The sequence below is a fragment of the Schistocerca cancellata genome, chromosome 4, assembly GCF_023864275.1.
Source record: "Schistocerca cancellata isolate TAMUIC-IGC-003103 chromosome 4, iqSchCanc2.1, whole genome shotgun sequence".
Lineage (NCBI taxonomy): Eukaryota > Metazoa > Arthropoda > Insecta > Orthoptera > Acrididae > Schistocerca > Schistocerca cancellata.
The window spans coordinates 605,186,750-605,209,573 of NC_064629.1; the positions used below are offsets into that span (position 1 = coordinate 605,186,750).

At 42.1% G+C, this 22,824-nt stretch overlaps 1 protein-coding gene across 1 annotated transcript in view; it reads left to right on the forward strand.

Moving 5' to 3' along the window:
* LOC126184345 (potassium voltage-gated channel subfamily H member 2) overlaps positions 1–22,824 on the forward strand; it is an 832,502-nt gene that overhangs the window by 641,243 nt on the left and 168,435 nt on the right. Inside the window, exons 9-10 of the mRNA XM_049926724.1 lie at positions 2,595–2,743; positions 12,464–12,606. Coding sequence (XP_049782681.1) covers positions 2,595–2,743; positions 12,464–12,606 — 292 coding nt within the window. The remainder of the gene's footprint in view (positions 1–2,594; positions 2,744–12,463; positions 12,607–22,824) is intronic.

Genomic DNA, 22,824 nt, shown 5'->3' on the forward strand with positions numbered 1-22,824 from the left:
TTTCTAAAGCTTGGTGGTATATCGGTATAATTTTGTCCTTCTTTGTTTTACCTTTCATCCATATTCTATGATCAGTAGGTTGTTTATTCCATTCAGTATGTCTTGTAATTTTGCCTCAGATTCAGCAGTGTTATCTGTGAATCTAATTGTTGATATCCTTTGACCCTGAATTGTAATTCCATTTGTTATAATTTCTTTTATTTGAGGCACTGTTTCTTTGATATAGTGAAGGAGAAAGACTGCATCACTGCCTTACACCCTTTTTAATACAAGCACTTCCTTCTTGGTCTTCTACTCTTATTGTTCCTTTGTTGTTATACATATTGTGTATTAGCCATGTTTCTCTAAAGCTTACCCCAATTTTTCTAGAATTTTGAACAATTGGCGCCATTTTACTTTTTTTTTATCAGGTTGAGTAATTCTATGAACATATCTTGGAATTTTCTTAACACTAGAATTGCCTGCTATATTGAACCTCATAAAACTGCAAATGGGACAAAAATGACCCCTCTCTAGTTAATGCTTCTACAACTTGTTTTTAGATTTTTATTTTAGGTGATGAATTTTATTGTAACAAAAAAACCACTCCAATGGTCTTTTATTTTGTTTTAATTCTAAACATTAGTGCTTGATACTCAGAATTATATACATATGATGGCTGCTCAGAAAGTAATGCATTGCATTTTTTAAAACAATGATTTATTGAACATAATGAGAATTACACACATGAATTTCATCTTCACATCCTATTTTTCCACATAATCTCCATCCCATTCTGTGGCCTTCCTCCAGCATAAAACAAGGGTGTATGCCCTGTCAGTACCAATCCTTGTCCTGGTGATGGAGCTAGTGCTTCACTGTGTGAATCACCTCCTCATTGTCCTCAAAACATCTTAATGGGTCTGTCCTCATGAATGACAGCATCAGCTCGCTGCAACATGTCAGGTGTGACAGCCATGGATGGTCTCCCTGACTGCTGCAAATCATGGAGCTCCACCAAACTGCCTACTGATGACCTCACCCCCCCATGTCCAGCGACTAACTGTACTTCTGTCGACAGCAGATGCTCCATAGACTTTGCAAGAGTGTTTGTGAATATTCCCCCCAGTTTCTTCTCTGCAGTGAGAAATTCAATGATGGCATGTTGCTTGTAATGTACATCACCTACAGACACCATTTTTAAACTGTCATGCAGCTACGCTACCTGTCGGAAGTGATGGGAATCTGGTGCACTCACTCAGGAGACTTCAAATAATACATACGTTACATTTTGCATTCATAGCATTATTTTTGGCTGAGAAAAAAAAATTGGTGCATTACTTTCTGGGTAACCCTCGTATGTTAAAAAAAATCATGAGAGCTGTATTTATGGCTTTTCAACTTATGATTTGAATACTACCATGCAACCAGAACTGTCTGAAACTTTGTAATACTACCCATTTGCAGTTTAAAACTACACAGAATACTGTCATTGAATCTGTTATCCTCACAGATTCAGCAATTGGATGTGGTATTTCTCTTACCCCATATACTAATAATCCCAACAAATTTACTGCTTCATTTTAAATGACTACAGTTCCCAGTCAAATTTCATTTGCAATAACATAAAAATGCTCAAGGTCAGAGAGAGCAGTAAGACAGATAGGAGGGTTGAGGAAATGGACATAGAAATGGGGGAGGAAGAAATGAACAGAGAGAGAGCAAGGAGGAAATGCTGCTTACAGAGAGTGGAGGAGGAGGAGGAAGAGGAGGAGATGGTGACAGAGAGTGAGGAGGAGGAGATGATCAAAGAGAGTGAGGAGGAGAAGATGATCAAAGAGAGTGAGGAGGAGAAGATGGACAGTGAGAAGATTTTCCATTGCCATATACATTTATTAATTGTAAAGCATTACTAATTTTGGTAACTGAATGTAAAGACAACCTTGCAATTCCTTTGATTTTCTAATTTATTCTTCTGATATTCATGTGTCTTACTTGTAGCAGAATGTTGATGTTGACCATTGTTTGAAATATTTGTTGATGTACCTTAATTGTATCATCATAAATATTTAAAAAAATCAATGGTTTTATGTTTTCTTAGTAGTTCTTTTACTTCCTGTGTGGTGGCTTCCTTTCTGTGTCTCAAATTTTTGGAGTGTTCACCTTATTCTTACTACTCCATAATTGAATAAACACACAACAAGTTATTCATCTTTATCCACTTAGTTTCAAGTATCATTGTCATAATATAATAATCAATAGTAATTATGGCCAAAGTATAGTACAATGTAATGGGTTGTTCTCTCATGTAAATGTGTTTTGGACTATACAGTATAAGGTACCATCTGAACAAGCTTTTAAATTGACACTGCCACTGTGTTCCACATTAATTTAATCAATTAGGCACATTTGCAAGATGTTCCTAATCTCAAAAATGAAAAAGATCACCAAATAGGAAATTGAGAGCAATTGCATCCTTCTTTATGGTAGACTATGAAAATGTTTGTATAGCACAATGATGATCTTTCTTTATTTGAGTGTGCTGTGTAATTTAGTAACAGGCTCTTATCCAAACATAAATGAGTCAACTAATTCACAGAAATATTCATTTACAGCATGCATGGACATATACCAATGGAATTGATATGAACAGTGTACTTAAAGGTTTTCCTGAGTGCCTGCAGGCAGATATTTGCTTGCACCTAAATCGTAACTTATTGAGTAACTGTTCAGCCTTTGAAGGGGCTTCTCCTGGATGCCTCAGGTATGATCAGTAACACATATATTACACTGCAAATAGTAAATGAGCAAGAAACTTCATGTAGTATTTTGCAACACTTTTTCTTTGTCACTACCAATATTATAATTACCATATAAAATCACTGGAAGACCATATTTTGTATATGTAAAATGATTTTTTTTATAAATACAGACAATTTATAGTTGGTGTTTGCTTTATGAAGTTGAAATTACTGCCTTTACTTTCATATTTTTATTTTCTACCATGTAAAAATCACTTCCTTTTCAAATTAAGTGTTTTGTGACACATAGGCACAGTGTCTGTGCTAACAATATTGATGCTCTTTTCAAATCTTATACATCATTATGATGGTTAGATATTGTCAGTAGTCTTTTGGTAGTATCTCTCCAGTCCCATAAACCTTTAATTTATCAGACACTGATAATCCTTTTTCTCCACAATCAACCTGAAATTCCCACTACCTACTGACTCTGGCTGAGGCCAGGCTGTGAGCAATAGTGTAAAATAAGAGAAGCAGTCTGGGTGGTTGATGTAAGGAGGAAGCTGTGGTGGGGAGGGGGAGGAATATCAGGGTAGGGGTGGGACAGGGTGGTTGGTTGGTTGGTTGGTTGTTTCGGGGAAGGAGACCAGGCAGCGAGGTCATCGGTCTCATCGGATTAGGGAAGGACAGGGAAGGAAATCGGCCGTGCCCTTTGAAAGGAACCATCCCGGCATTTGCCTGGAGCGATTTAGGGAAATCACGGAAAACCTAAATCAGGATGGCCGGACGCGGGATTGAACCATCGTCCTCCCGAATGCGAGTCCAGTGTCTAACCACTGCGCCACCTCGCTCGGTGGGACAGGGTGAAGTATGCTTGTGGGAGTATAGAGCAACAAGGTGGGGAGAGGGAAGAGCAGCTAGGTGCAGAGCAGAAAATGAGAGAAGTAAAAGGCTGTGGACACATTGATGGAATAGAAGGCTGTGCAGTGCTGCTGTGAGAACAGGAAATGGAATAGCTGGGTGAAGGACAGTGACTAACGAAGATTGAGCCCAGGAGGTTAATGGGAATATAGGATATATTCCAGGGAGAGTTCTCATCTGTGTAATTCAGAAAAGCTGGTGTATTTAGGAAGGATCCAGATGGAACAGGCTCTGAAGCAGTCATTGAAATGAAGACTGTTGTGTTGAGTAGTGTGGTCAGCAACTGGGTGATCCAGATTTCCTGGCCACAGTTTGTTGATGGCCATTCATACAGACAGACAGCTTGTTGGTCGCCATGTCCACATAGAATGCAGCACAGTGATTGCAGCTTAGCTTGTAGATCACATGACTGGTTTCACAGATAGCCCTGTCTTTGATGGGATAGGTGATGCTCATGCCTGCACTAGAGAAGGTAATGGAGGCAGGATGTATGGGACATGTCTTGGATCCAAATCTAGTACAGGAATATGAGCCATCAGCCAGGGGCAGGGAGCAGGGGTTGAGTAGAGATGAACGAGAAAATTGTATAGGTTCAATGGGCAGTGGAATACCATTGTGTGAGGGATTGGAAGGGTAGTGGGTAGGACATTCCTCATTTCAGGGTATGATGGTAGGTAGCCAAAACCTGGTGAAGAATGTGATTCCATTGGTCCACTCCTGGGTGGCGCTGAGTCATGAGGGGAATGATCCTCTGTGCTTGGTTGGACATTGGTAATTAGGGAGGTGCTGCGAAACTAGAGAGATAAAGCATGGGAGATATGTTTCTGTACAAGGTTGAAAGGGTAATTACAATCTTTGAATGACTCAGTGAGACCCTTGGTATATTTTGAGAAGGCTGCCTGTCACTGCAAATTTGACAACCACTGGTGGCTAGGCTGTGTGGAAGGGTCTTCTTGGTATTGAATGGGTGGAAGCTGTCAAAGTGGATGTATTTCTGGTGGTTTGTGGGATTGATGTGGATAATGGTACTGAAGACTGAAGACCATAACAACAACAACAACAACAATGGTACTGATGTACAATGAAGCGTCAAAGGAATTGGTATAGGCATGCATATTCACATACAGAGACTGAAGTCACCAATGCCTAAATAAGCCAAGTGTATGATGCAGTTGTTAAACTGGTTACTGCTGCTACAATGACAGGTTATCAAGAACATGGTGTTATAATTGGTGCATGATCGATGGGACACAGCATCTCTGAGGTAGTGATGAAGTGGGGATTTTCCCATATAACTATTTCATGAGTGTACCATGAATATCAGGAATCTGGTAAAACATCAAATCTCTAACATCACTGCTGCTGGGAAAAGATTCTACAAGAATGAGACCAACAATGACTTAAGAGAGTCATTCAATGTGACAGAAGTGCAACCCTTCCACAAATTGCTCCAGATTTTAGTGCTGGGCCATTACCAAGTGTCAGCATGTGAACCATTCAATGAAACATCATCACTATGGGCTTTCAGAGCCCAAGGCCTACATGTGTACACATGATGACTGCACAACACAAAGCTTTACACCTCGCGTAGGCCCATCAACACAGACACTGGACTATTGATCGCTGGAGACATGTTGCCTGGTCGGACGAGTCTCATTTCAAATTGTATTGAGCGGATGGATATGTATGGGTATGGAGACAAACTCATGAAGCCATGGACCATGTATGTCAGCAGGGGATTGTTTGAGCTGGTGGAGGCTCTGTAATGGTGTGGAGTGTATGCAGTTGGAGTGATATGGGACCCCTGATATTTCTAGATATGACTCTGACAGGTGACATGCACATAAGCATCCTGTCTGATCATCTACATCCATTCACATCCGTTGTGCATTCCGACACACTTAGGAAATTCTAGCAGGACAATGTGACACCCCACACATCCAGAACTGCTATAGAGTGTCTCCAGGAACACTCTTCTGAGTTTAAACACTTCTGCTGGCCACCAAACTTCCCAGACATGAGCATTATTGAAAATATCTGGGATGCCTTGCAACATGCTGGTTCAAAGAGATCTCCACCCCCTCGTACTCTTACAGATGTATGGACAGCCCTGCAGGATTCATGGTGTCAATTACCTCTGGCACTACTTCAGACATTAGTCAAGTCCACACCATGTTGTGTTGTGGTACTTCTACATACCCACGGAGGCAGGTGTACCAGTTTCTTTGGCTCTTCAGTGTAGATATCTTTGAGGTGGAGCTCAAAATTGAGGAAGGTGGCTTGTTGGGTTGAGGAGGACCAGGTGAACCAAATGGAGGAGAATGTGTTGACATTCTACATAAATGTGGGTAGATTGTCCTCACTGTCAGTCCAAATCATGAAGGTGCCATCAATGAATCTGAACCAGGTGAGGGGTTTGGGATTCTGGATGTTCAGGAAAGATTCCTCTAGAAGGCCCATGAATAGGTTGACATAGGATGGTGCCATGCGGGTACTCATTGCCACACCCCAGATTTGTTTGTTTGTGATGCCTTCAAAGGCCTCAACCTGTGTTAGTTACTGTGCCTATACCTTCACTGTTCCCATTCCAGCACTACACAGCCTTCTGTTCCACCAATGCACCAATTCAATTACAAACTAAAGATATTTCAGAAAGGTTGGACCCTAAGGATAAATTGAAAGAACCAGATGTTGTTGAAACTTTAAAAGGGAGCATCAGGCAGAGATTGACAGAAAATGGGGTAAGGAATACAATAGAAGATGAATGAGTAGCTTTGAGAGATGAAATAATGAAAGTAACAGAGGATTAATTAAGCAAAAAGACAAGGTTGAGTAGAAATTCATGGACAGTGCATGAGATACCGAATTTAACTGAAGAGAGCAGAAAGTATAAGAATGCAGCCAAAGAAGTGGGTCAAAAGGAACATAAATGTCTAAAAAAGTGAGTTTGACAGGAAGTCCAAAATGACAATGTAGGGATGACTAGATGGGAAATGCAAGACTGTAATAACATGAATGACTAGAGAAAAGATATATTCCACCTGAGGAAAGTTATAGAGGTCTTTGAAGAAAAGAGAAACACCTCTATGAATATCAAGTGCTCGTATGACACACCAGTACCAAGTAAAGATTGGAGGGCTAAAAGGTGGAAGGAATTTTTGGTCTCTACAAGGAAAATGAACTTGGGAACAGCAATATAGAAAGAGAAGAGGATATGGACAAATTGAAGGGATAGATATGATACTGTGGAAATAATTTGACAGGGCACTGAAAGAATGAAGTTGAAACAAGGGCTCTGGAATAGATAACATTCCCTCACATTTATTGAGATCATTGGGAGAGCAAGCCATGACAAAACTGTTCCACATGGTATTCAAGATATGTGAAACAGGTGAAATAACCTCAGACTTAAAGAAGAATGTAATAATTAAACAGTGGAAAATCCAGGATGGAATAATAGCAGTATTATGAAAAGGATATGCAGCCAATCTTCATATAGGGGACATGCTGATTCGCAGATTGCAACAACAGACTGTTAAACAGGCAATCTTTTGGCCAGAAAGGCCTTAAGCAGTATTAGACAACTCTCTCTCTCTCTCTCTCTCTCTCTCTCTCTCTCTCTCTCAGACATAGGTCACACACATGTGATGACGGTCTCTGGCTGCTGAGGCCAGTCTGCCCTTGGCAGTCAGAGACTGTGGTAATTTATCTTTGAGCTGAGTTTGTGTGTGTGTGTGTGTGTGTGTGTGTGTGTGTGTGTGTTTTGTTTGTTTGTTTGTTTCAGTGGTCGGTCTAATCCCAATGAAGGCCTTTTCGGCCAAAAGCTTATTTGTTTGACAGTCTTTTTTGTTGTGCGCATCTGCAACTCAGTGTCTCCACTATATGGTGAGTAGCAATCTATATTTTTCATAATATTGTCAGAATGTAATACTTCATACTCCCTATAAGGCAGGTGCTGAAAGGTGTGAATATTAACAGACTATCAGATTAATTAGTCACAGTTCAAAATACTGGCAATTTATTTACAGAAGTATGAAAAAACTGGTACAAGCCACATCAGTTCTGTATACGGGTGATACTTCTATATTAATTAAAGATGGCAGTGCAGAAAAGATTCCAAGCTCTAATGTGAGCATACTGGATACCCAAGAAAACTGGTTCTAGTGAAACTGATTGAAACGGAACATTGTAGAAACCCATACAGTTCATTTCAAAACTAAACATTTAGTGTGTGGAACTTAAAATACAATGTAACAATCATCTAATGGAAGAAGTTGACAGGATCAAATTCCTTGGACTAAATATTGATAAGAACTTAATCTGAAATGCATGGATTTACTTCTCATCTAATAAATTAAGCAGTTTTGTATTTTCAGTGCTAATACTAACAAATTCTACTGACATGAGTACACAAAAATAGCATATCATGTTTTTTTTTAATCTGTCCGTAGGTGGGGTATAGTTTTCTGTGGAATTTCAAATAGCATATCTCTAATACTGAAAGCACAGAATAAAACTGTTGGATACATGTGTACTCTACAACAAAAGTATCTTGTCACCCATTATTTTGGAAATTACAAATCCTGGCTGTTTCCTTCATATAACTCTACAATATTACAATCTTGCTGCACAACTGACAAAAATTATTGGAGACCAATCATTTTAACTACACATACAACACAAAACAGAAAAATAATTATGTGCCTTGGCTCCCCCCTCCCCACCATGCCCCACCACCACCAACTGCAATTATACACATGGAAAATATATGGGGATAACTACATATAATAAATTAATGGGCAAGAACATATTTAATACAAAGCAGATATTCTAAAAATTAGGTTACAGCAGATTCTGTGGGAGAAATTCTGTGATTTGGTAAATGAATTCATGGAACATGAAATGATAATTTGGGCTAGATTAAATTTTTTAAAAATTGTGTTATTGCTAGGATGCCAATATTAAGATCAGTTGTAGAAACCTGTATAGTTTTTATCACAATTTTGACATGTCTCCTGTACATGAATCAAATTATTTACATTATATACATGATGAGAGTAATAAGCCAGAGTTCACCTTGAGGAAGATTAGTTTGGGCTGCAGAGAGATGTTGGAACACAGGATGCAATACAGGCTCTATGGCATATATTAAAATATAGGTTGAAGAAATGCAACTCTAAATGGATAACATTTGTAGATTTAGAGGATTCTGAGTGCTGAGTGTTACACACTCTTTGAAATTCTGAATGTAGCAGGAATAAAATGGAGAGAACGAAATGTTATCTACAACTTGTACAAACACTGGCCTGTAGTTAAGAGAGTTGAAGGACATGAAAGGGAAGCAGTATTTGAGAAAAAGGTAAGACTTATTTTATCTTCTCCCTTATGCTATTTAATCTGTATACTGAGCAAGCAGTAAAAGAAATGAAGGAGAAATTTGGAAAGGAGATTAAAGTTTAGGAGGACAAAATAAAATTTTTTGAGGTGTGCCAGTGACATTGTAATTTTATCAGACTCAGAAAAGAACTTGGAAATTTCTTGAAAGAAGTTCAGAAGATCAGTGAAACTAAAACAAGGACAATGGAATGTATTGGAAGTAAATCTGATTATGCTAATATCTTTGAGTTAGGAACTAAAAGCATTTGATGGGTTTTGCTATTTGGATAGCAAAGCAACTGATGATGGCCAAAGTAGAGAAAATATAAAATGCAGACAGGCAATATAAAAAAAAGCGTTTCTGAAAAAGGGAAATTTATTGACTTCAAATTTAAATTTAAATGTTACAAACTTTTTTTCTAAAGGTGTTAATATGAATTGTAGCCTTTTATGGAAGCGAAATGTTTACAATTAACAGTTCAGGCAAGAACAGTATGGAAGCTTTCCACACATGATACTGTAGAAAAATATCGAAGATTAGATGGCTGGATTGAAAAACTAATGAGGAACAAATTGGGAACAGAGAAATTTGTTCCACAACTTCGCTAAAAGAAAGGGTCAGTTGATATATCACATCCTGAGGCATCAAGGTATTGTCAATTTGGTTAACTGATGGAACAGTGGAGGGTTTCAGATTGTAGAGAGAGACCGAAATTTGAGTACAGTATACTGCAAATTAAAGTAGATTGTACTAGTTATACAGAGATGAAGAGGTCTGCTCACGACAGACCAGCATGGTGAGCTGTATCAAATCAGTCTTAGGTTTCAATGCCACACCATAACAGTAATACTATGTTGTTGTACATAAAGGATGATAACCTTATTAAATAGTGAGAAAATATTATGCAACAACTGAGTTCTACATAAGCCAATTTTTAATTTCTGTCCATACTAATATACACTGATCAGGCAGAACATTATGACCACCTGCCGAATAGCCAGTATGTTCAACTTTGGTACAGATAACAGCAGTGATGCATCATTGCATGAAAACAATGAGGCCTTGGTATGTCACTGGAGGGAATTGGCACCACATCTGCACACACAACTCAACTAATTTCCGTAAATTCTGGGAAGGGGACGATGAGCTCTGCCACAACATTCAGTCGCATCCCAGATGTGTTTGATTGGGTTCAGATCTGGTAAGTTGGCGGGCCAGCACATCAATTGGAACTCTCCACTGTGTTCCTCAAACCACTCCATCACTTTCCAGCCTTGTAACATGGAGCATTATCATGCTGAAAAATGCCATTCCCGTTGGGAAACATGGCTGTCACAAATGGGTCTGCGGGGTCTACAACTAGTATACTATACTCCATTGGCATTATGGTGTCTTGCACAAGCTCCACTGGACCCGTGGATGTCCACATAAATGTTCCCCAGAGCGTAATGGACCCACTGTCAGCTTGTCTCCATCCCACAGTACAGGTGTCAAGTAGCTGTTCCTGGATTTGCACCCTCTCATCGGCATCCTGTTACACATTCCCAATTCATGCCTCCACATCACCTTCATGCTGAATCTCACAAACTCACAGGCTCCAGTGCCCATGTGTTGCATGCTTAGCCTGTGCAGCTGCCACCCTACCCTCTTGCCTTCCTATCCTGCATACCTGCTGCCTCCCTGTGAGCTGCTGGCTATGCATCCCCTCCTCCTGCTTCCCACCTCCTTTGCCCTCTACCAACCCCACTCAACACAACCCTCACATCAGTCTGTGGGAGTAATCTACCTCATAAAATTATTTTTTATGAAAGCTAGCAAAATTTTCTTTCTTATATGTGTGTCTGTTGATGATTATAAAACTATGTTTTATAGTTTATGAAATAGTTTGGTTAAATAGTAAGATTTTAAAATGCCATAATCGATACTGTTCATCACCATTGTATCTGAGTCAGCAATCCACGCATATTTTCTGGCGGCATGACAAGTGTGGAAACTACTGTAAATTTATTCAGAGATACATGACACTTTTGATGCAGATGCCACATTAACTGACTGTGTAATGAATGAAATCAAGAATTCTTTAATTTTGGTAACTTTCAGCCTATTCGAGAGAATTATAGTTGCAGAGACCACCTAAATTCTCATTAAAGCCTTCAAGAAATGTACTCATAGGATTTAAGATACTAAAGATAAAGTGTAAAAGTATGCACAAAAATGTTCCACAACTGCCATCAGTATTGAAAAGCTGTTGAGCTTACATAAAACCCAGAACCAGGAGCTGTCAACCACTAGGAATTTATAATCTCAAACCATCACAAACAACCTAAGTGTTTACCAAAACAACAGGATCTAAAGATCTGGAAATAGCATATGATATTGTATTTACAGCAGTAGACAAGAGTATTCAAATATGATATTGCAGTGCCTATGTTATGTTGATTATGATGCAAAGTTCCTTTGGACATACATGCATGTCCAAAGGAACAGGCACTGCAGTGACCACAGCCATTATGAAGCACATCAAATGAATTTGCAACTGCGGATAAGGACTACCATCAGCTGTAGAACTGAATGACGACAATGAAAATTTGTGCCAAACTAGGACTTGAACCTGGATTTTCCACTTATCATGAGCGGTCACCTTACCATTTGGCTATCAGTGCACAACCCATGGCCAGACCCAAACGTCCATATGTTGTCAACCATTTGTCTATGATCTGAACTCGTACATCCATTATTTATATTCATTTGATGTGTTTCGTAATGGCTGTGGTCGCTGCAGTGCCTCTTCCTTTGGACAATTATGCATGTCCAAAGGAACTTTGCATCATAATCAGAATAACACAGGCACTGTAATATCATATTTATCTACCAATACCGGGCAAGCGACTTTCAAGTACAACATCAGATCTGTACTGCAGTATACATAATAGATGTATGAGTTCAGGTCATAGACCCATGGTTGATGACATATGAAAGTTCAGGTCACACCAAGGGTTGTGCAGGGGTAGCCAGGTGATAAGGTGACTGCTTGCAATAAGCAGGAAATCTGGGTTTGTGTCCCAGTCTGGCACAAATTTTCATTGTCATCATTCCATTCTATTGCTGATGGTAGCCCTTATTTGCAACTGCAAATTCATTTCATGTGTAGAATATTAAACCTCTTGTTGTAGTCCAATTCTTTCATTGGCATCCAGACCCATCTGCAGTAGTACAAGAAGAAAATTCTTAAAAAAATACTTAGTAAACATGGTATATGTACTATTTAATCCAGTGGCAATCCTTTGATGCAATACCACACTGCAGAAACAAAACAGTCAATTTATGTTGCAGGGATATGATTTTGTGAGTTTTGTTTGTATGTTACATTCCTTAATTTGTACTTTAGCTTTCTCTTTTTCTATGATACTTCTGCATTTAATAATACCTGAAATACATGTTGCAGAGCTCTGTCTTTGAAGTTCAAGACCACTCATGCACCTCCTGGGGATACCCTTGTACATAAAGGTGATGTTTTGACGTCACTATATTTCATTGCTAGAGGGTCAATAGAAATACTAAAGGATGATATTGTAATGGCTATTTTAGGTGAGTACTGTATGGCTATTTATTTCAACCTCTGTAGATTCCTTGCAATTTATAAAGTATGGTTTTTTTTATCTGTCCAACAGACATACATCCTTAACATAAAAGAAAAGTTCAACATTTTTTTTGTTTTTTGGAAAGCAACCTAAGATATGTTACAAAGAAATCCCTATATTGTGTGTAGCTTGTTAGGTAATTATCAGTGTATCATATTTTGACATCTTATTGAGCACATTCAGTAACGGCTGATGTTTTAAAAATTCAGTGCTTTGTAGTAGGTGCATGAGAAAAGATTAATTTAAGTTTTTTTTATTTATTTATTTATTTTATTTTTTTAAATTTCAGATTGCATAGTGGAAACACTGAATAATTTAGAATTAACATTGTTTCTATTTCCATCAAATACAATATAGTGACAAGGTATAATGTAATGGAAATACAATGTAGTGGAAAGATGTAATGTTAATTGGATAAATAAAAAATCTACTCACCAAGTGCCAGCAGGCGAGTACACATACAAAATGTGTTTAAAAGTTTGCAAACTTTTGGCACCTGTGGCTACTTCTTCTGACAGAAGAGTTGAAGAGGAAAAAAGAGGGGTGAAGAAAAATGACTGCTGAGGTTTAGGAAAAGGGGTGGAGTTTGGAAAAGTCACACAGAAACCCAGATCAGGGCAGACTTCCTGAATTGGATGAGAAGGAAAAACTGATTGTTGGGGACTGCAACAGGTGAGATTTGAAAATGTGAGAGCTTATAGGTGGAAGACAGGATAATACATAAGTCAGAGATTACTGCCAAAACATCATTAATGAGTTAATAAGAAAGATAAGTCCATTGTATGATACAGAGGTGGGAAGGGGGGAATAGAAAATAGACAGGTCAGAAATGAAAGATGTAGAAAACTAAAAGGTGGTGAAGAGAGGAATAGTTATTGTGGAGAAATGCTAAGACTGAAGAAAGTAATGTAAATTAAGGCCAGGTGGGTGTTGAGAACCAAGGAGATGTTGTAGTGCCAGTTCCCACCTGTGGAGTTCTGAGGAACTTGTATCTGGTACATGTGATTAAACAGGCATCAGGGTCAGGACTGTCATGTTGTAAAGCATGTTCTGCAACAGGATCCTGTGTGTTGCCAGTATACACCCTTTCCCTATGCCCATTTATCTTAACTGATAACTTGGTGGTAGTTATTCCAATGTAAAAGGCTGGACAGTGTTTATGTAACAGCTGACACACAGCTTGTCTCATTTCACAGATGGCTCTCCCTTTGATAAAATATGTTTTGCCAGTTATGGGCTGGCATAGGTGTTAGTAAGAGGGTGCATAATAGAAGTCTTACAGTGGGGATGATCACATGGGTAGGAGCCAGAGGGTAGGGAGTTAGGTGCAGAGGAAGCATAGGAGCATAGAGTCTGATGAGGATCCAAAGAAAACATAAACTATCAAAGGGAGAGCCACCTGTGAAAAGACACATATTGCATACCAGCTGTTACGTGAATGCTGTTTGGTCTTTTACATTGGCATGACTACCACCAAATTATCAATCTTTTCATGGGTCACTTGGAGGGGACTTAACATGGATCCATAAGCCTTCAGTCCATGGTTTGGTTTAGGTACATTGATGACATCTTTGCCTTATAGACTCATGGTGAGGCTGACCTGCTAAAATTCTTGGTATCTCTAAATACATTGTCCCAATTAAATTTCATATGGTCCTGTTCTGAACCCATGCCACTTTGCTTGACGTTGATCTCATCCTCACCAAAGGTTAGCTGGACACCTCTGTTCACATTAAACTTCCTAACAAACAACTGTGTCTGCAGCTCATAGTCTAGTGGCTAGCATTGCTGCCTCTCGATCATGGAGTCCTGGGTTAAATTCTTGGCTGGGTTGGGGATTTTCTCCATCCAGAGACTGGGTGTTTCTATTGTCTAATCATTTCATCATCATTCCAGAAAATGGTGAGACTGGACGGTGAAAACATTGGGAATTTGTATAGGTGCTGATAACCATGCTGTTAAGCAGCCCCGTGAACCAAAAAATCATCATCAAATTAAATCAAACAATAGTACTTGCATTTTGATGGTTGCCATACTTTCCATATCAGAAGTTTCCTCCCTTGCAGCCTTGGTGTTCGAGGTAAATGTATTTGTTCAGATGCAGACTGTTTACAAAAATACACCACTATTCTCACTTCAGCCTTCACTGGATGGAATTACCCCACCAACCTAATTCAAAAGCTGATTTCTCAGTGCATCACATTCAATCCTGGTACTGCTGACCTCTCCAAAAAGCAACTTAGGTGTACACCACATGTCACTCAGTATTCTCCTGACATTGAATGTTTTAATCAGCTACTTTGACAAGGCCATGGCTTCCTAAAATTATGCCCTGAAATGAGGTCCATTCTATTTGACATTTTGCCCACCACACCTAGAATAGCTTTCTGTCACTCTCTCAATCTCCACAATATCCTTGTCAGACTCTATGCTCCTTCTGCACCTTTCTCGATACCCTATGGCTCTTACTCCTGTGCCCCATGCGGGTCCGGGGGCTAGAATTGGCCCAAAGTATTCCTGCCTGTCGTAAGAGTTGACTAAAAGGAGACTCACACATTTTGGCCTTTGTATGATGATCCCCTGTAGGGTTTCACCTCCATTTTTTAAAAAATTTTCCGAAGAGTGAACCAACTGGGGAAGGGTGCCTTACATGGTGCATAGTGTCCATCATGTGCTGAGACCTCTTGCATCGTTCGTCAATGTGGATCTGCACTTCCGCTTGTTCTCCAGCTGTCAGGTGAGGTCACTCTCCTGGCTGCATTTGCCTCTATCCTCTGTGCAGTATCACTTTCTTCGCTGTTGATGATAATGGACTTCTTAGCTCATTTGCACCTGTTATCCAGCACGGTAGCCAGTCCATTGTGGTGGGGCCTCCATGTACCCTTTTGGTTATAGCCCCCTGGGGAGGTGGAGGGCTCGTCCAAAATGTGATCAGGGTCAGTCTTGATCAAAACAGCATCTTCTGCCCAGTCACAGGCACTACTCGCCTGTGACAAGGTGGGGGATGTTTCTGTTTCCATCACGCTCCATAAGGGCTTAAATATGGTCCATGGTATCATATTTCACAGGGACCTTGTTTTTCAGTCTGACGATGAGCTGTGCACCAATTTAGGGCAACGAGGTGTCCATTTCATCTGGCATGTCCACTGGGGTCCAAGGGATAATCAGGTTGCCACTGGTGCCTTTATCTTGGCCTTCAAGGGTGACACATTACCCAAGAAAGTCAAGGTGATGGTCTTACTGCTATGACATAAAGCCATATATCACTCTGTCGATGTGGTGTGGCCATTTATCATCCTGCTGTACTTTGAACATCACCTGTCAGGATTGTGGACGTCCTTCACATCCCAATATTCACTGTGCCCCATCTCCCATCTGTGTCAACTGTGGAGAGCACCATTTGCCTTGCTTGCCAGACTGCAGGATTCTCCAGAAAGAAAGAAAAATAATGGAACTCAAGACCCTGGACTGTCCAACCTACACTGAGGCTAAGAGAAAATATGAGAGGCTACATCCTGTGCATGTGACGTCAACCTCTGCTGCCGCTACAACAATGGTTCTACCATCTTCTATTGCGCTGCATACAGTTGGCTCTCAGAGCTGTCAGGCTCCACCTGCCTCCTTGATGATGGGGGGCCCTTCCCTCTGTGTTTCTCCTGCACAACCTACTTCAATAGCAACACCCCTCCTCCCCCCATCCCCAACCATCAGGGGTGCCAGTCCCCACTTCTCAGGCAGAGAAGTGTAAGTCTAATTTGGCTCCCCTCACCAGGAAGGGATCCCTTGGGTCACTCCCTTCCTAGGTTCCTACCAGTGGCAATGCTGACACCTGCCAGTGGCTGAAGCAACCATATCTATCATAGGGCTTCATGGACCTCCTTGACTCTGAATCAGTGAAGCCCTCCCAGCCGAACAAACCTAAGGAGCAGCGAGAGAAACCTAAAAAGAAAAAGACCCCCAAGATCCAAGGCACTGCGGTGGCACCCACACTACCACTACCTACAAGCTCTCTGTCTGAGGATGAGGTGGAGATTCTGGCATCCACTGAGGACATAGATCTCACCGGGCTCTCAGACACAATGGATGTCAATTGCACAGGTACTCATCTGGTGGCAGCAGGTGACCCTGAGGCGTAGACTGTCTCATTGGGTCTTTCATGCTTTCCCAGTCTTATGATCACATAATCCTCTAGTGGAATTGCGTTTTCCACCACCTGGCTGAGGTACGGTAACTGTTAAGCTTTACACTTGCTTTCTGCACCTACATCTACATCCATACTTCGCAAGCCACCTGATGGTGTGTGGCAGAGGATACCTTGAGTACCTCTATCAGTTCTCCCTTCTATTCCAGTCTCGTACTGTTCGTGGAAAGAAGGATTTTCGGTATGCCTCTGTGTGGACTCTAATCTCTCTGATTTTATCCTCATGGTCTCTTCGGGAGATATACGCAAGAGGGAGCAATATATTGCTTGACTCCTCGGTGAAGGTATATTCTCGAAACTTCAACAAAAGCTCATACCAAGCTACTGAGTGTCTCTCCTGCAGACTCTTCCACTGGAGTTTATCTATCATCTCCGTAACACTTTTGTGATTACTAAATGATCCTGTAATGAAGTGCGCTGCTCTCCGTTGGATCTTCTCTATCTCTTCTGTCAACCCTATCTGGTACGGATCCCACACTGGTGAGCAGTATTCAAGCAGTGGGTGAACAAGTGTACTGTAACCTACTTCCTTTGTTTTCGGATTGCATTTCCTTAGGATTCTTCCACTGAATCTCAGTCTTGCATCTGCTTTAACGATGATCAACTTTATATGACCATTCCATTTTAAATCACTCCTAATGCCTACTCCCACATAATTTATGGAATTAACTGCTTCCAGTTGCTGACCTGCTATATGGTAGCTAAATGATAAGGGATCTTTCTTTATATGTATTTGCAGCACATTACACTTGTCTACATTGAGGTTCAATTGCCATTCCCTGCACCATGTGTCAATTCGCTGCAGATCCTCCTGCATTTCAGTACAATTTTCCATTGTTACAACTTCTCGATATACCACAGCATCATCCGCAAAAAGCCTCAGTGAACTTCCAATATTATCCACAAGGTCATTTATGTATACTGTGAATAGCAATGGTCCTACGACACTCCCCGGCGGCACACCTGAAATCACTCTTACTTCGGAAGACTTCTCTCCATTGAGAATGAAATGCTGCGTTCTGTTATCTAGGAACTCTTCAATCCAATCACACAATTGGTCTGATAGTCCATATGCTCTTACTTTGTTCATTAAATGACTGTGGGGAACTGTATCGAACGCCTTGCGGAAGTGAAGAAACACGGCATCTACCTGTGAACCCGTGTCTATGGCCCTCTGAGTCTTGTGGACGAATAGCGCGAGCTGGGTTTCACATGACCATATTTTTTGAAACCCATGCTGATTCCTACAGAGTAGATTTCTAGTCTCCAGAAAAGCCATTATACTCGAACACAATACTTGTTCCAAAATTCTACAACTGATCGACATCAGAGGTATTGGTCTATAGTTCTACACAGCTGTTCGACTTCCTTTCTTGAAAATGGTGATGACCTATGCTCTTTTCCAATCCTTTGGAATGCCACACTCTTCTAGTGACCAGGTTCTTGGCAATGCAGACCCTTGCCCTCTGGGGCTGTAAAGGATATTACAGGAATCATAGTGGCTATAATAGAATGCCAGGTGGAGTTTATGTCTATGTCCTGAACTCAGAATGTAGTGAACCTGTGCCCCTTCAAACCCCCTCTTGAAACTGTGCTGTCATAATAAGGATGACACAGGAAATAACTGTCTGCAATGTATATCTTTCTCCAGATGGTGCAGTACCCCTGAACGTATTGGCTGCACTGATTCATCAACTCCCTAAACCTTTCCTACTCTTGGAAGATTTTAACGGGCATATAACCCCTTGTGGGTTACTGCTTACTGGCTGAGGTAGGGAGGTTGAAAATTTACTGTCACAACTCAATCTCTGCCTCTTAAATACAGGTGCTCCCACACATTTCAGTGTGGCACATGGCACATATTCAGCCATTGATCTTTCGGTTTGCAGTCCTGGCCTTCTCCCATCTGTCCACTGGAGAGCTCACAATGACTTGTGTGATAGTGACCACTTCCCCATCTTTCTGTCAATCCCCTGGCATCATGCCCATGGATACCTACCCAGATGGGCTTTAAACAAAGCAGACTGGGAAGCCTTCACCTCTGCTGTCACCACTGAACCTCCCCCACATGGTGCCATCAATGTTGACATTGAGCAGGTCACTACAAAAATCGTTTCTGCAGAGGAAAGCATGATCCCTCATTCTTTAGGGTGCCCCCAGCAAAAGACAGTCCCTTGGTGGTCACCAGAAGTCGCTGAGGCAAGTAAAGAGCATCGACAAGCTCTACAGTGATGTAAATGGCACCCTTCCCTAGAGCATCTAATAGCCTTTAAGCAGCTCCGTGCCCGCATTTTCCAGCTTATAAAATGACAGAAACAGGAGTGTTGGGAGAGGTACGTGTCAACCATTGGGTGCCATACGCCACCTTCCTAAGTCTGGATGAAAATCATACGTCATTTTTGGTACCAAACCCCAACACATGTCCCTGGCATTAACATCAATGACGTGTTATCTACTGACGCAAACGTGATTGCCGAGCACTTTGCTGAGCACTGTGCTTGAGTCTCTGTGTCAGAGAACTACCTCCCAGCCTTTCACACCCTGAAACCCTCAAACGGCAGATGGAAAGGAAAGTCCTCTCATTCACTACATGCCACAGCAAACCCTATAACACCCCATTTACAGTGTGGAAGCTCCTCAGCACCCTTGCACATTGCCCTGGCACACCTCCTGGTTCAGATCAGATCCACAGTCAGATGATTAAACGTCTTTTGTCTGACTACAAGCGACATCTCCTTGTCATAACCCCCCCCCCCCCCCCCCCCCGGGTCCAGGGATTAGAATAGGTCCAAGGTATTCCTGCCTGTCGTAAGAGGCGACTAAACGGTCTCTCACTTTTTGGCCCTATAAGTTCAGGTCCCATTTTCTGGTTTGACCTGCCACTTTCCAGATTCTACAGCAGTGTGGGTTGTATGGGGAAGAATGCCTTACCTGGTGCATGAGTAATCCATAGTGCCCTTAGATTCAATATCCTTAACCTCTTGTCATGGCTTTGCATCTCCAACTGCTATTCAACTATTTCGGCAAGAGCAGTTTCTGGGGTATGTCACCTTCTTTCGTTGTCTCATGTCCTCTTTCGTCCCATGACAATATTGGATTCCTCGGCACCCATTGTCCAGCATGATAGCCAGCCTGTTGTGGTGGGGCTGCCATGTACCCATTTGGTGGTAGGCTCCTGACAACACAGGGATCACACTGCTGATGCCTGAGCTGTAAACTTCCCACATATGCCAAGGAGTAGATGCCCATCTTCATGCGGCATCTGGACTCCCAGCAACGGCCATCATACCAGGTTGCCTTTACTGTGACGGGGTGGTGCCTGTCAGGAGAGCCTTTGAACGAAGTGGGTGGCATCAGGGCCGATAACCCGCAATGAAATGGACTAAGTCGTCTTTTGCTGGGGATCAAATGGCCCCAGCAGTCTCTAAGAAAGGAAAGGTTGAACACAACACTGACAGGTATCACTCACTCTAAATCGTTCCCCTCCCTAGCAACACCTTGGGAAGAACGTAGGGCTTCAGAATGACAGCATCCCTATTCACCATCTTACTTAGCTTGCAGCAGAACTGATCACTACGCCTTTCTGGAAACGGAGCCTCCGTCTTTTGTTGAGCACCTAGAGGATATGTTTGGAAAAGTGACAGCACTGTCCAAAAGGTGCAATGCATCGATTTTGATTCAGACAGCACACCCATCCCAGTCCTGGGTATTACACACCTGTGACAAGCTGGGTGATATTCCTCTTACAGTTACTCCCCACAAAAGCCTCAATATGGTCCAAGGAACTATTTTTCATCACGACCTCCTGTTACAGTCTGAAGACAAGCTACGTGTCCATTTCTTCTGGCACATTTACAGTGGACCCAAAGACAATAGAGTTGCCACTAGTGCCTTCATCTTCACCTTTGAGGGTGATTCATTACCTGAAAAGGTCAAGGTGATGGTGTATCAATGTGATGTCAAACCCTATGTCCCTCCCCCTATGCGGTGCTTCAGTTGCTGGAAATTTGGGCACATGTCCTCCCAGTGCCCTTCCAGCAACACATATAGAAACTGTAGATGTTCTCTGCATCCAAATACTCTATGTGCGCCACCTCCCACCTGTGTGAACTGTGGGACTGCCCAGTACTCCAAAAGGAGCACAAAATTATGGAGTACAAGACCCAGGACATGCTATCTTATTGTGAGGCTAAACTCAAATAAAAAAGACTAAATCCTGTTCCCATGCTATCTCCTTATGCTGCTACCATGATGGTGTTGCCATCGATGGTGCCGTTGCACTCATCGTCTAAGGTTGCTCCAGTGGGCCATCAGGGCCACCCATCTCCCTCCTCCTGTCCAGTTGGCTGTGGGCATGTCATCTTCTGTTGCTCCCAAAGCTTCTGCCTTGGGAGCATCACCCCCCAAAATGCCAGGAACATTGGTCGAAGGGATTCATGGTCTTCCTCTGTCCCTGAAGCTACTTCCGAGTAGCCCTCCCAGCAAGCCCCTATGGAGCAGCGAGAGATGAAAACTTCAAAGAAAAAGTCCGCCAAGAAACTGTAGCTTCCAATTCCCCCTACACCAGCACTCCCCCATGGCTCTGCATCTGAGGATGAGGTGGAGATTCTGGCATCCCCTGAGGATCTAGCTCTTGCTGATGCCTCAGATGCCATGGTACTGGAGGCCAACACTCAATTAGTGGCGGCAGGTGATGCTGAGACCTCATTTGCCTTCTTGGTCATTCTATGCCACCCCAGACAACAGAAAGCGTCATTCTCCAGTGGAACTGTGGCGGTTTTTTCTCCCACCTGGCTGAGTTACATCAACTTTTAAGCAGTACACATGCTCTTTGCATTGTCCTTCAGGACACCTGGTTTCCTGCAATGCAGACCCCTGCCCTTCGTGGGTACTGGGGCTACTACAAAATTCGTCCAGTCTGTGACAGAGTGTCAGGTGGAGTATGTATTTTCATCCTTGCCTCTGTCTATAGTGAACCCATGGCCTTTCAAACACCTTTAGAAGCTGGAGCTGTCAGGGTGAGGACAACACAGGAAATTACTATGTCTAACATCTACCTCTCTCCAGATGGTGAAGCACCAGCCCACATTTTGGCTGCACTCATTTCGCATCTCACCCCACCTTTCCTCCTCCTGGCTGATTTTAATGTCCATAACCCTTTGTGGGGTGGAGCCAAAGCTAATGGCCATGGCAAAGATGTCAAGGACCTTCTAAGTCACCTCAACCTTTGTCTCCTAAATACAGGTGCCCCCACATATTTCATTGTGGCACATGGCACATATTCGGCCATTGATCTCTTGGCTTGCAGTCCTGGACTTCTCCCATCTATCCATTGGAGAGTACATGACGACTTGTGTGGTAGTGACCACTTTCCGCTCTTCATGTCCCTACCGCAGCATCCCTCATCTCGACACTTGCCCAGGTGGGTTCTTCCCAAGGCTGACTGGAACACTTTCACATCCATTACCAACATTGAGTATCTGTTGCATGGCACCATCGATGATGTGTTCCATGTTGTCACTAATACCATTGTTGCCACAGCCGAATCAGTAATCCCTCATTCCTCCAGTTGCCCCAGATGGAAGTCAGTGCCTTGGTGGTTGCTGGAAATTGCTGCGGCCATTAGAGGCCATAGGTGGTCCCTCCAACGTCATAAGCGCCACCCCTCTCTGGAGAATCTTATTGCCTTCAAATGGCTCTGAGTGCAGGTTCACCTCCGCATCAGACAAAGGAAGCAGCAGTGTTGAGAACGCTATGTCTACACTATTGGCACACAAACCTCCTCCTCCGAGGTTCGGACCAAGCTCTACTGACTTTACGGCTATCAGAACCCAGCAGGTGTACCTGGAATTTCCAAAAATGGAGCTGTATCTGCCAATCCTGATGTAATTGCAGAGCATCTTGCTGAGCATTATGCTCGCATCTCTGCATCAGAGAATTACCAGCCCACCTTTCGTCTCCTGA